The sequence below is a fragment of the Aythya ferina genome (genome assembly GCF_964211825.1).
Source record: "Aythya ferina genome assembly, chromosome: 19".
Classification (NCBI taxonomy): Eukaryota; Metazoa; Chordata; class Aves; order Anseriformes; family Anatidae; genus Aythya; species Aythya ferina.
This window is the reverse complement of record NC_140309.1, coordinates 12,492,554-12,506,561: the sequence shown is the minus strand read 5'-3', so window position 1 is coordinate 12,506,561 and position 14,008 is coordinate 12,492,554. Positions and strand designations below refer to the sequence as shown.

The window sequence follows — 14,008 nt, the reverse complement described above, 5'->3', positions numbered from 1 at the left end:
AGAAAGACTCTTTCCTTCCCTCAGTAGCACTGGGATGCTTGATGAGATCCATCGCTTCCCACAGAGTAAAACTGCCAAAAATAGAAGTCTTTTTTTCATTCCAGAAGCATTAAGGAAGCGAAGTCCAAGCCAAGTCAACTCTCCAAACTGGAGAGAAACCAGGTGACTTGGATCCCAGCTTTGCCACTGTTTGCTGGTTGTTTCTGTGCTGGAAGACTTCTTGATTTTTTTTGTCTGGACTAATCAAGTTATTAACACATTTGCTTTCCAAGAAACAAAAAGCCCTTTTTTGAAAGGGAAAGGGCTTATAGCTGCTTCCTCCTTCTCCAGTTAACAAGATATTCTTGTGGATGTCTTGCCTTTATTCAGTGCACTGCTGCAACCTTCAGTTTTCTTGGATGCAGCAGGAAAAAAAACAAAATCCCAAGTTCAGTCCCGTCTGCTGTAGGTCACTTCTCAACATTTCAATAACAATCAAGCTACGTCAGTGTAGTGAGCCAAACCCCAGCTGGGGTGGGGAAAAGTAGCTACCAAGGTGCAGTATGCAGCAATGTCACAGGCAACAAATACAGCATTGTTAAGACTTCTAGCCTGCATTTTGCTTTGCTAAAGCCATGCACTCTGTAGCACAGAAACGTTTCTTCACTACGTCACCTCAACCCTTTTATTTCCTTCAGCCACCACTTGGTAGCCCGAGTGTATGAGAGCAAAGCAGAATTCCGGTCAGCACTGCAGCACGAGAAGGAAGGCTACACGATCTACAAAAACCAGGTAACAAGCGTGCATGCTGCTTACTTCTTGTGCTGCTTTCCTGCCCCAAACAAGTTCTGCCACTGCAAAGGGATGCTGCAACTTAAACACAGGGAGGCCTTTCTTATAAACAGCTCTGAGCAGATGCCAGGGAGCTCCCGTCTTTCTAGGGATGGGACAGAATTGCTGCCCTGTGCTGCAGTTGATTGGCTTTTATTCTGAAAGTCTTTGAATGGACTTTCCTGCTAATTTGTTCTTGCTGTGCCCCTGCCATTGGGCAGAAACTTCTGTTCGTGCCTTAGCCCCATGTTCTGGTAGGGCATGGAAAGAGCTGGTCTGTTCTTCCTGCTTTGTGCATCGCCTGTCTTTCAGATGCCAGATCCAAAGTAGTTTGGTAGCTGAGCTGTTCTGTGGGTAGTACCCTCTCGCTTGGAGCCCTTGCTGATGCACAGTGAAACTTCTGCATCAGTCTGGGGTCTGTCTGAACACGTCTGCAGTTGCACACTGATTCCGTGCCATCTCACTGGCTGAAAGCACAGCCTGGTGGAGGGAATGCCTCTCACCCTGCAAACATGCTTCTACTTGATAGAAAGTTGTACTTCTGACAATAAGGTTCCTGCAGGAATGATTTCTGTTTGGTTTTTAATGCCAAAGCAGGTCGAATACAATTCTGGTGATTTTCTGTAAGGATGTTGAGCTGGCAAAGACTAGGAGTGCACCCTGATTTATAACGCAACATTTTTTTTTTTCCTTTTCTGGTTAGCTTGGAGAACACCACGAAAAGACCAAAGAGAGCTCTGAGTACTTGAAATACCTGACTCAGCAAGCAGTCGCTCTTCAACGCACAATGAATGAGATCTACAAGAATGGCTCCAATGCGAACATCATGCCACTTAAGGTAACCTTATGCGATGAAAGCAGTTGAGAGTACTTGCCATGAATGCAGAGATTTGTATTCAGCTGTTACTGAGGCCATGTGAGCATGAGCATGCAGCCTTCTGCCTGTGCAGGCAGCAGTAACAGCTGTGCCAGTTGCAGACACCAACAGGAGGTCCCTGAGAAGGGCAGAGGCTCAGATAGACACAGGAAAGTCTTACTGCTGTGGACTGAGCGCTTGCCTCCTCTGCTTCTGCATACAGCTCTTCTGGGCTTCGGCTCTTTCTCTTGAGCCTAAGCAGCCAAGCCAAGCCGGCTGCTGTGCAGGATGCTCAAACTGGGAAGCCCACATTGGGCAGCCTGAACTGTGGGAGACTGGGGCACCTCCGCACAAACCTGCCCCTGCTGGTGACTCACTGGCTGTAGGCACGTTACTCAATACAAAAGCACCTCAGTTTCCTCATCCTTAAAAAAAAAAAAAAAAAAAAAAAAAAAAGGCATCTTTCACCAAGTGCTTTGTTCTTAGTCCAAGGACTTTGTGGTTTGTAAGGCTGGACAGCAGAGCGTGGGGTGCCTGCTTTGCCTTGCCCTCCACGCAGCAGGAACCGGCTGCTGTTATCTGCATGTGCACCTGGCAAGTCCCACCAGCCTGTCTGTGGCATATCTAGGCCAGTGTGCAGCCACCTGTGTGCTGGGCGTCCTCCCTGCTATGCTGTGCACGAGTGGCTGCCACAGACTGCTAGTCAGCAGGCTGAGGAAGGGACTTCCAGCTGCACAGGCAGCTCCCAGTAGAAAGGGCAGAGAAGGACAGCTCTCTGTGGGAGCGCTGGGGTTTTCTTCTCACTGTGAAGAACTAGATACAGAACTGAGGAGTCTGTGGCAGAGCAATCTGAGTGTAAGGACCGTGAATCGGGTAAATGGTCGAGTCTAAGTGTTGCGCTAGGAGGCTCAAACCCATTGAAGAGTGTACCTGTGTTATAACACATGGAGGGGGCGGAGGGGAAGGCAGGCAAGTTGAGATTTGATGTCACAGATGATTCAGCAGGATGGTCCCGGAAGCAGCAGTATTACTGAGAGTCCATCTATCCTGGAAATTCAGTTGCAGCCTCCCCAGAATACTTCAGTGTAGTTGTGTCCCAGGACTATTTGTGGTAGTGCTCAGGGGCTTAGGGACTCTGTGTAACCATGTAAAAAAGCGCTATACTGGCCTCTGTCCCAAAAACAAGGTAAGGGAATTATTCCTTGCCCATAACAAGAACAATCGATGTGCAGAGAAGTGAAAGGCAGTGTTATGAAACCGAGGTGTCTGAGACTAGCATCAGCCTTATTGACCACCTGTCTGAACTGTGAGCATAGCATGTTCCTGTTAACACGTCAGGAGAAATAAACTTCATGATCCGGTTTGCTGTAATAGAGCAAGGGATTTTGAACTTGTGTAAACGTTCTGTGTAACTGAATGCAGTCAGAACTGTGCTCATAGTGGAAGTCTCCTGCAGCAATGGAGATCTATAGGTGCCTCTGTAACGTGGGGCTGTGAAGAGGTGCAAAAATATGAGCTGTAAAGTCACTGCTGCTAGAGCTAGCTTTTCTTCAACTGTTGCTGTAGTGCCCCTTTTATAGTTGGGGGGGAAGGAGGGTTATTGCCTGGGCTGGATTTGCTCAGTTGTTCAGTCTGGATTTTGACTTTTAAACTTGTGCTGTAGTTCACAGCTCCCAGTATGGCCAGCATCCTGGAGCAGCTCAACATTATCAATGGAATTCTCTTCATTCCGCTAAGGTAGAGTGCTAACTATGTACTTTGTACCTTTGTCTCCTAACTCATGGCTGTAGAAGTCAAGCAGTCTCTGTGCTTTGTTCCTGAGATAGCACGAGCCCCATGTTTCCCTTTACGTGGAGTCACACAGACCCAAAACGTGGAGTTTCCAGAGGTTATGTACTTTTTCTCTTTTGCCAGCACTAGGCAAAGTGTCGCTCCTGCAGAAAAAAAAATGCTTTTGAAGGTGCCACAGTCACCTGAAGGTACTCTTGAATCCTTGTGAAGGGATTGCTCGCTGAGATCCCTCAGCAAGCTGTAACAGTGCTAGAAAAGCTCCTTCTTGGAGGAGTATTGCATGAATTGTCAGGGTCTCTTACAGGACTGTAACCATGACCTTGCAGCAGCTTTCTGCTCTCATAAAACCGCTCAATGCATCTTAAGGAAACTGGGAACCTTCCTTGAGAAGTGATGCTTATGTGGGCAAGACCTCTACGGTGCAGCTTCCCCCTGGGTTGCTCTGCAAGCAGCCAGGGAGCTGGTATTTCCCATTGTCTCCTGTTCTCAGCCTGTTCCCCTGGTAGCAAAGGGTTTGTCTTTCTTCAGCTCTGTTTGGAAGAGCAGGAAGTAGCTGAAGTACAGTCAGTGGTCTCTACCCATAAGAAATGAAGTGAGCGGTGCTGGCCTAACTGTAGTGAACAGCAGCCACTACCTTTGTCCCTGTGCTTCACTCCATTCTTCTTATTTGCTAATATTTGCTACCCTTCCTGGTTTTCCCCCTCAGCCAAAAAGACTTGGAGAACCTTAAAGCAGAGGTGCAGAGACGCCAGCAGCTCCAGGAAAGCATAAAAAGTGGTGAACATCTGGAACCAGAGGACAAAGCTGTGGAGGAGAAAGAAGCTGAGCCAAGCATGCCTTCCGCTGCGATCCCCTTAACACAGAGCTCTGCTTAATGTGTACCTCGCTTTAAAAAAAAAAAAAAAAAAAAAAAAGTTAAACCACCCTTTTCTGAATCTGAACCAGGGTCTTGGACTCCCCTGGAGCAGCTCCTCCTTTTTTTGACAATGTTATTGCACTGGTACAATTAATACACAATGCAAAGAACTAATCTGAGAAATGTAATCTGTCTGACTGAGCTTGTATCTGCCACGTGAAGGGGGAAGGTGGCCAGGATGCAGCAGCATATGAAAGACCCATCCTAGGTGAGCACAGCCAGAGGCTGTTGTGCCTGTGTGTGTGTGTATGTGTGTGTGTGTGCACATATCATCAGTTATTTCTACTTTGTACATATGAATTCCAAATGAATTGTCTTGAGGTATATAACATTTCTCAGGTCATTTTTATGTTGACTAAGGACACTGCTTTGCTAAAACCAGTACAGAAACATCCCCTATCCACTGCTCAGCATTCTTGTAAGATGTGGATTCCAAGCCAAAAGATTTATTCCCCCTCTCCCCCCAGTCACTATCCCAATTTGTGCTAAGGAAAATTAAGCAGCCATATTTGTATTGCTCAGATAACTGAAGCCTGTAATGTGTGTATGTAAGTAAGTGGGGAAATGTACAGCATTTTCTACATCAGGATATAGCCATTGGATTCCTTTAACCATTTTTTCTACTTTTGGTTGGCAGTTTGGCAAGTCAGTTTTTTTGTAACATTCATGTTCTAATTTTCAAGATATAGAGAAATATATATATAAATATATACGATACTCACAGTTCCACCTCTGCTCTGCTTCTAGCTGAGTAACTTAGGATATTGTATCCAAAGAGTGAGGGCTTGATAATTAAAGCGCACAAACTTCCATTATGATGGAAACCCCAGTGCCTAGACGAGATGGATACTGGCATCAAACAAGGTTTAAACTGAAATGATTTATTGGGCCACTGTTGCCTGCTTAACAGAGGGGAGGAAAAGTAAGAAACAGGGACTTGATCTCATTTGAAATAGCGACTCTACCACAGAGCTGATCAACCTTAACCTGGTTGCCAAATTTAACTAAATTGGAATCACGAGTTTCATACAACACGAAATTAGTAGGCTTTGGGGCAGGGAGGGGGGGTAAGTAAAAACACTCCTCCCCCAGCACTGAAAGCTCTGGCTGATGTCTTCGTAACTAACGTTTTGCACACGGGGTTTGAGATTGTTCCCAGGGGAGCTTCCATTGCTGGCAATGGATGTTACTGGAGTGGCAGATGCCACGAACTGCCTCTGTCTTTCCCCCTCTCCCACCACACACACATCCCATCGTCACGTTAAAGGACGAGCACAGGCTCCCCTGGTAGTGCAAGTCACTAAGCAGGTAAGACTTAGCCACTGCAGGCCATGGTATGCCGACAGAGTTGAATGTCCTTTTTTCCCAAACAGATCAAGCTGTAGAGCAACTTCTGATTGCTAGTCCAAAACCATCCTGTGCTGACAAAGGAGTCCAGTCTCTTTCTCATTTTGTCTGTCATGGCTAGTACCCTATGCTAATTTGCATTGCTGCTTTTACTGACCTTCTGGAGAAACAAGTGCTGTCACTGTGCTCTGTACCCTTGGGTTCCTGTACTACATTACAGGTATTTGTAACTTTGGTGGGGGGGAAGGGAAGTTGGGGAGCAGCCTCCGAGTTGTTAGAGGTGGCAAAGCAGGAGGAGTCTTTACTGCAAAAGACCTTGCTCCTATTGGAAAAAAAAATATCTGAATTTCATGGAAAGCAATCAATAAATGACTACAGTGCATCTTTCCTATACGAACTTTCTTTTGCTAGTGTCTTTTAGTCCATTAAAAGCTTTTGAAACTATTTTAGACACTACTTATCAGTTTCTTTAAAAACTGCTCTAAGGTGGTGGGTACCATTCAGCTGAGCACCATCACGGAGCCCCCAGCTTCTGTTCTGAGCAAGAGCCCCTAGGCCAGAACAGCTCATGGTAGTTGGCAGCCTTAAAACGTGCACCTCACCTGCAGCTGCTGGGGGGGGCCCAGCACCCCTCCGGCGCTCCTCTGCCTGCACCGAGGTGGGTGCTGGGGCCACTGCCTGCAGCTCGCTTGGGGTGATGCTCAGAAGGAAATGAAATGGGGGCATGCTCGGGGTTGGGCTCCCAGCTGTGGGCGCCTCCTGCAGGGCAGCAGCTCCACCACCTCTTCTAGAGGTGCGGGGCTGCTTGGACGTGTCCTTGGATTGCCCTGTTGTGAGTTTGGGCAGCCTGATACTCGCTCCTCTCTGTACCCACTGCCTCCCCTGTTAACCGAGTGCCACAAGGGGCTGCCCTTGGGGTCCCAGGACTTGAGTCCAAGAGAGCAGTAATAACACTAACACCGGAGTCATAACCCCAGCAAGCCAAAGCCCCAGAGAAGCAAGAGCTACTCCCATCTGTTAACAAACACCACAGAAGCATGTCCCCCCGGGCGAGGTAAACAAGGGAAGGGAAGCAGAAGTACACGAAGTCTCACTAACAAGGCTGAGCAGCTTGAATGCTATAATTTGTTCAATAACTGCATTTAACAAGAGTTCTGTAATCCTCTTTACCTCTCTTTGGCTTTCAGTGTTCTCAGGTATTCAGTTCACAAGTCTGAGAAGCCAAAATGAACTTGGAAGCCCTGACCCAAACCGAGGGCACACCAGACCAAGCAGAGGGTAGAAGTTCAGGAACCTGCACGTAGCTCTCCCAAACCCAGCCCAGCTTATGTCTGTTAGGCACTTTATTATTAATTTATGCAGCTACATGTAGTGCACCTTTGCCTGGGGCTCTGCATCAAACACCCCGACAAACTGTGTTAGGGGCACGGGGGCCAGAGCGCACAGAATTAAATTCAGAGAGATACTGAAACCATCAGCAAGTCTGAAGATGGCATAGAGAAAGCGACCCACTATTTTTATCCTCCCTGCTTGTTTTCCAGACAAAGGGATTTCAGCACTAAACATCAGCCATCTCCTACACCCCGACACAAGCTCCCTGTGCCCATGCAGCAGCCACAATGCCTGCACCGAGCCGCCCGCCCGCCCAAACCCATTCTCTTACAGTGCAACATCTCTTCCTATTCAGCCTGGCTGCTGTTTGTAGTTCCACATTGTAGTTCCAGGCAGTTCTACAGGCAAACACCCCAAGGAGGCGATGCCTCCACACCACGGCTGCTGTCAGTATGGCAGCGGTTTGGGGGCTGGGGAGTGCTTCAACACCACAGATGCCTCAGGGCAACTCACATTTTACTAGGCCTTATCTTTTCCTTTTGATAAACTTACTGTGTTTTTATATGGCTTTCTTTGAAACCTGCATCTTAATTCTTCAAGTGGGTCACAAATGAACGCCTCCAACAGATCGCCAACAGAACAGCCCCAGCTCATCTGCTACGAGCTAACACCATGCAAGAAGCTTACAGGGAAAAGAGGTGGTAGGGTGGCTTTGCTTCATTCTTTCCCCAGATCATGGTCAAGGTTACAGCCTTGTCCTTCTACCTCTGAAGAAATGAGCATTTCCACGTTAGTTACTGAGCCATTTATAAACAGCACTCAAGGCAATGAAGGCCAGAGCAGAAGGAAAAAAACTACACACCAAGACACCAACATTGAAATAAAATGTAAGCCCTGCTTCAGTACCTCAGCTCTGCATACACGCACCTCCAACCACACAAGGCTTTTGGTGCCTACGAGAGCAAATAACTCCCACACCGAGATGCTTGGGGGGATTCACCCAGCGTGAACAGCTCCAACGGTACTGAACAGAGGTAGGGAAAAGTGAAAGGTGGTTCTACCAGGCCAACAGTAAATTAAGGTTCAAGGTATGGAAAAAAAACCCGAAGGCTCACCATCTGACGCTGCGGGAGGACAGCAGGAGGCAGCCGGCTGAAGGAGATGCAGAAAGGCAGCGAGGGCAGCTGGAGATGCTCAGACTCGCCACCACCACCCCCAGCTGACCGCTGGCCTCGCTGACACCGCGCTCTGCCACGAAGGGGGAGGCAGGGCCCGCGCCAGCGGCAGCATGCAAGGGCACCGCGGTGTGCGTGTGCTGCAGGAGGCTGTGCTGACACCCTGACACCTGCAGTACAAGACGTGGGGATTTCTACCCAACATCAGTAAATTCTGCTCCAAATACACTTCGTCTCAGAAAATCTTACTATACTGAAAAGTCAGAGCGGCCTCCTAGCGCGGTGCCCACGGCGCACGCCTCCTCCTGCGGGCTGAGCGCTGCGGCATTAGGGAGCACGAAACCACACGGTACAGCATTAAAAACCTTCAGATCATAGAGGAAACTGGCTTTTTAAGTTTGCATACATTTTAATAAAATCTCACTTTACCATTTTCATCAACAAAACCTCAGAATAGCCTAAGTGCAACCAACTGCCTTAAAAATGCCTTACGTTTCCTTACTCACATACGACTTGAATTAAAACTAAGTTTAAAGAAAAAGCAGTGTGGAGCAAAACCTGATGGGTGGAACACCAGGATCTTGTTTTCAAAATAGATTTAGTTCTTGCATCCAAGGAAACAAAAACACATCTAGTTTTATATGCATTTAATAGTTTACCAATTGGTACAATAAGATTTTTTTAATATGCAGAAAACATGAATAAATTTTGTTTTACACAGTCTGAGAGCAACAAATCTTACTGTAAAACACAGAGCAGTATTATATACATTCCTTTACTGTTTTTTTGTTTTTTTAATTGTGTCATATCTTCAGTTAACTCCTACAGTCTGGGGAACTGTTTTCTCCAATTGCAACCTCTAACATAGTTCTTATGAAAATTTCGTTTGCCTTCATGTCAATGTCAGGATCAACTTCTAAAACTTGAAGATTTTGCTCACTTATCTTCAGAATGAACTTGGGGAAGCCTGAGGGATAGGTAGGACAAGAAAGCAGCTACTTACATGACACAGTGGAAAGATATAAAGGCCAGTTAAATCCAGTTGTGACTTGTAAATCCAACCCAACCTTTCCCACTCCTAATGCATTTATCCCTACCATTTTATGCACGTATTCTTTGCTAGAAGATTCTTGGTATTGACTTTTTAAAAATACACTGGACTTTATGTACAGCTGGACAGCAAATAACTCATTCTAAGTGCGTTTTTCCTTCACTCAACTTAGTATTTTTTTCTTTATACTCAAATCATTAAAAGGATTATCAAGCCACCACTGTCTACAAAAAAAAAAAAAAGTTTTCCTTTTAAATAGCTTTCATACAAGTCAAAAGCCATTTAAGAGTGATATTATCAGGCAGTTCACATAAAAACAGGAGGAGGCAAACAGGAGAAGCAGGGTACTGACAGTAAGACTGGGCTTGGTGAGTCTATAGCCAAAGCTTTCAAAATACTACAGTGCTCCACAGCCCTTGGACAACTTGCTAGCAACTAGTTTTTTTTTTTCTTTTTTTTTCTTTTTAATTAGTGCCCCGGGCACATCATTGGTCACACCATACACAAAAGCAGGACGGTATTTTTTATTTTTTTTAATCTTCTAAAGTGCAAGATGCTATAAAACATCAACTTCCAGATTATGTCTAAACCACAATAAATGTTGCACTTTTTAGAATGCATCTAAGACTTCCTGGGCACATTATGTCAGTGTGGCACTGGAATGTCTGTCTGTTTTTAACCCCCCAAAAAAGTCTGTATTGTCTATTTGGTAACACAGTCTATATAGTTACTTTTTAAAAAACGCCAATTCTAGTATGGAAAGCGACAAAGCAGTGAACCTCTTAAATGCTCTAATAGATTTATTTTGTTATCCAAACCAGTAACCTCATTATTGTACTTGTTATCACAGGAAAGGCACAGGATTAGACAGCTGACAGAAAACGTTGCAAACAGTGAAAAAGTTCAACACAGTGTAATACCAAGGAGCAACACTGCAGGAAACCCTCACAAACCCAACTCCTGTGTTGTGGCTTTCACTTTTTTTTTGTCTAAACAGGGCTTTAACTTTTGATCCATTCAGGACCATCCCTGAGATTATTCACTGCTTATTAAAGGAGAAGGTTGCAAACTGCATTGCAGAAGTACTTGGCAGGGTGTTTCACACAAGCAATTAGATACTGCTAACATGACATTAGTTAGTTGTTTGCCCTTGTGTATAGTTGTATGCTACAGGGAAAAAAATGCAGTAGACAATTTCCACTTATTAGGTACCTTTAATTTCTCAGTCATGTTTACGAGTTATGTACATGAGTGTGGTTTTTGTTATACTTAAATAAAGTTTCTAGGTCCTATCAGGAATTAAACGGACTTATTACTTAACAATTGCAGATGCACTGAGGAATTTTAAGATGCACTACTTGTGTATCTGGAATTCTCGAATAGACAAAGAGCAGCAAATTTTTCCAGTCCAAGCAGCTAACAAAGAAAAAAATACTTTATCTGTGCATGCTGAAGTGCAGAAACACACACTAAAAATTACGTAAACCACTGGATTTAAGAAGTTAGCCTGAATCTTCAACTGGCTCAAAAAAAACCCCCACATCAGAACTCCATTTCCTCCACCCCTTCCCAAAGGCAAGTCTACGCAGGGAAACAACACTGAAATCCATCTCCTCCATGCAGAAGAAAGGATCCTTTTTGTGGGTGACTGTAGGAAATTAACCACTACACCCCTCACCAATTTCTTAGTGTGTACACCCTGTGTCAAGGATTTCTATTTTTAAAAGGGACAGTTTAAAAAGCCATGTATTAAACAAAATGAATAAAAAAGCACAATTTCATCTGTTAAAATATCAGACTGGTACTTCAGTATGTTGGAAATTTTAAAGTGGATTTTTAAAAAGACCTGGTTAGTTCAGTAAGTATTGGAATTCTTAGTTATCTATAATGAAATTTGTCACAAAATGGTGATTAAAACATTAATTTATAGTATTTTCATTCACTGCAGGTCAAAAATCTTTAACTTTAGGGATATGCAAGTTAAAAATTGTATACACCAGACAATGCAAATACTAATAACCAAGTTGGGCTAGTTTTGTTGATATGATTTATTTTTTTGTTTTTAAAAGTTTACTTGATAGGATCATTCCAGCAGATGGACTTTGTTTTGTTGACGGTGTTTTCTTTTTCTTTTAGAAGCCTGTATCAATTTGTATCTGCCATTACAATCTGATCCTCAAGGTATTTAGTGCTTTCTTTAAAGCATTTAAATACTGTATCCCAAGATTTCTCAATACACAAACCACTAAGTTTTTATTCAAGCCACATTGTCTTGTCAAGGTAAATATAACCTCATATTCAAAAGGGTTTCCAAGGAGGCACTAAAGAAAACAAGAACCCTTTGCATACCCCAACCTCCTGCATGTGAATATAAGGGAAGTGTACTTTGATACTGTTGTGTAATAGAAATTGCACATCTCTAACAAACATTGAAAGCAAACAGCAAGTTGTACCATGGCATTCATTTGGGAGAGTAAGCTCTATTGGAAATTAGATCACTAAGTTCTAGTGGGATGGACAACTCCTCCTGGAAGTTCGTCTAGCATTAAAAAAAAAAAAAACAAAACATTTAAACTTAGTTTAACAGCACAGCTTAACCATTGAATGACCAAATAAAAAATAAATACATTTATCACATCAGCTGCTACTAAGATTTGTTGTCTTATTTCAGGTTTACAGTTATATAAATATACCAACCTTGTGTGATAGGAGGCCAAAACAAGTGTATTCTGTTGATTTGGCAAATGTTCCATGACAAATATTCCAAAGTTTAATTAATTTCCATTAATTACATACAAGGTTCAGAAGATTCTGAATTGCAGCCATATTATCTAGTATTCTTAGAGAAGATTTATTAAGCACACTTAAGTGATGTTACATAGATACACATTTCTGAAAGAGCCCTACAAAACTTTTCCCAAATGAGGTCACCAATTCAGGCACCAACAGACAGCAGAAAGAAAAACAGGTATAATTATCCGACATAGAACGACACTGTCAACTATTCAGTTAAGTGCCCTATTTCAATTATCCAACTTCTGCCTTCTTAGGTCTGATGTGACCAATGCCAGCCCATGTTCTTAAACCTATGGTACTTCTAGACAACGTATGTAAATTTACAGTATACAATTTGGATTCACCATGCATGAATACTTTGTGTGTAACATTTAATAAGCTCAATCTACATCCAGAATAATTTACATGAAAGGACAATATTTATTTAAACAGAGCTCAATGGGTAACCATGGTATCTGAGTGCATCCAGAGGAAAAAAGGGGTCAAATGTGAATTCAATCAACGGCACTCCCACACTTTTACTGTTTGATCTACACTTCCAGTAACCACATACGGTGCCGTCTTGTGGAAATCTGTGAGGAAAGAAAAGCGTGTGTTAAGAATGAATGCACTTTCGTATTTCCCTCTCTCACTGAATGCCATTACTTTTTCCCCCAAAATGACACCGTTTCAAAGACTAAATTTCAAAGCTCTGCATATCTGTAGTTTTGAAGGCAAATTCTCTAATGTAAAGTTTTGTGAAGCAAGAAAATCTACTTTCAGTTCCATGGAGCTTCCACGGAAACGAAATCTGATCAAGGTATAACAGAGGCAAGTTTGAAATACCTCAAGCTGATAAAGTCCTTGAATATTACCAGAAGACATCATCATTTATTTACATTTAAGGTTAGCATCAGAAGTCAAGAAACTTTTACTTTTTGCTGTAGACAGTAGAGCTGATGTTTAAAACAAACGTGCAGTGTTGCTCACGAGATCCCAAAATATGTCATATATACAACCATGTTTTGGACTGGGTGGGTCAGCAGACAGTACTCAGTTTTATCCATGAAGAATCAAAGGGCTGGGGGCAGAGCGTCTGGAAAGCTGCCCACTGGAAAGGGACCTGGGGGTACTGGTTGATAGTCAGCTGAATATGAGCCAGCCGTGTGCCCAGGTGGCCAAGAAGGCCAACGGCATCCTGGCTTGGATCAGAATCAGCAGGACTAGAGAACTGATTGTTCCCCTGTACTCAGCTCTGGTGAGGCTGCACCTCGAGTACTGTGTTCAGTTTTGGGACCCTCACTACAAGGAGGACATCGAGGCCCTGGAGTGTGCCCAACGAAGGGCAACAAAGCTGGTGAAGGGTCTAGAGAATAAATCTTCTGAGGAGTGACTGAGGGAGCTGGGGTTGTTTAACTTGGAGAGATGTTTCGGGGGAGATGTTATCACACTCTCCAGTTACCTTACAGCAAGCTATAAGCAAGGTGGGGATTGGTCTCTTCTTCCAAACACAAAGTGAAAGACAAGAGGAATTGGCTTTGAAATGCACCAAGGGATGTTTAGGTTGGATATTTGGAAAAATATTCTTTACTGAAAGGGTTGTGAAGTATTGGAACAGACTGCCCAGGGAAGAAGTTCAGTCACCATCCCCAAAAGTCTTCAAAAACCATGTACATGTACTACGTAGTGACATGGTTTAATGGTGGACTTGGCAGTGCTAGATTAAAGGATGGACCAGATGATCTTAAGAGATCTTTTCCAACCTAAATGATTCTATGATTCAAAACACCTCATTGTACAGAAAAGGTTCAGCAAATCAACCCACAAACTGAAGCAGACAATTCCAAGGATCTAATGTTAACGCTAATGTTCTTTAACTTTTCTTTAGCCCTTGTTCATCAGCTGTTTTCAATAAATTAAGGATGAAGTCGAGTAAGAAACTCTGCATCTTGATG

General features: G+C 43.7%; 2 protein-coding genes across 4 annotated transcripts in view; one reads left to right on the top strand and one right to left on the bottom strand.

Annotated features, from left to right (window-relative positions):
• CLUH (clustered mitochondria homolog) overlaps positions 1-6,117 on the top strand; it is a 34,600-nt gene extending 28,483 nt beyond the window's left edge. For both annotated transcript variants that reach the window (XM_084493510.1, XM_084493509.1), the window contains exons 23-26: positions 678-771; positions 1,514-1,648; positions 3,330-3,403; positions 4,164-6,117. In XM_084493510.1, the coding sequence (XP_084349636.1) occupies positions 678-771; positions 1,514-1,648; positions 3,330-3,403; positions 4,164-4,332 (472 nt within the window). In that variant the 3' untranslated portion in view covers positions 4,333-6,117. The remainder of the gene's footprint in view (positions 1-677; positions 772-1,513; positions 1,649-3,329; positions 3,404-4,163) is intronic.
• Positions 6,118-8,859: 2,742 nt separating this feature from the next.
• Positions 8,860-14,008, bottom strand: part of PAFAH1B1 (platelet activating factor acetylhydrolase 1b regulatory subunit 1) — a 34,155-nt gene continuing 29,006 nt past the window's right edge. For both annotated transcript variants that reach the window (XM_084493504.1, XM_084493505.1), the window contains exon 11: positions 8,860-12,646. In XM_084493504.1, the coding sequence (XP_084349630.1) occupies positions 12,573-12,646 (74 nt within the window). In that variant the 3' untranslated portion in view covers positions 8,860-12,572. The remainder of the gene's footprint in view (positions 12,647-14,008) is intronic.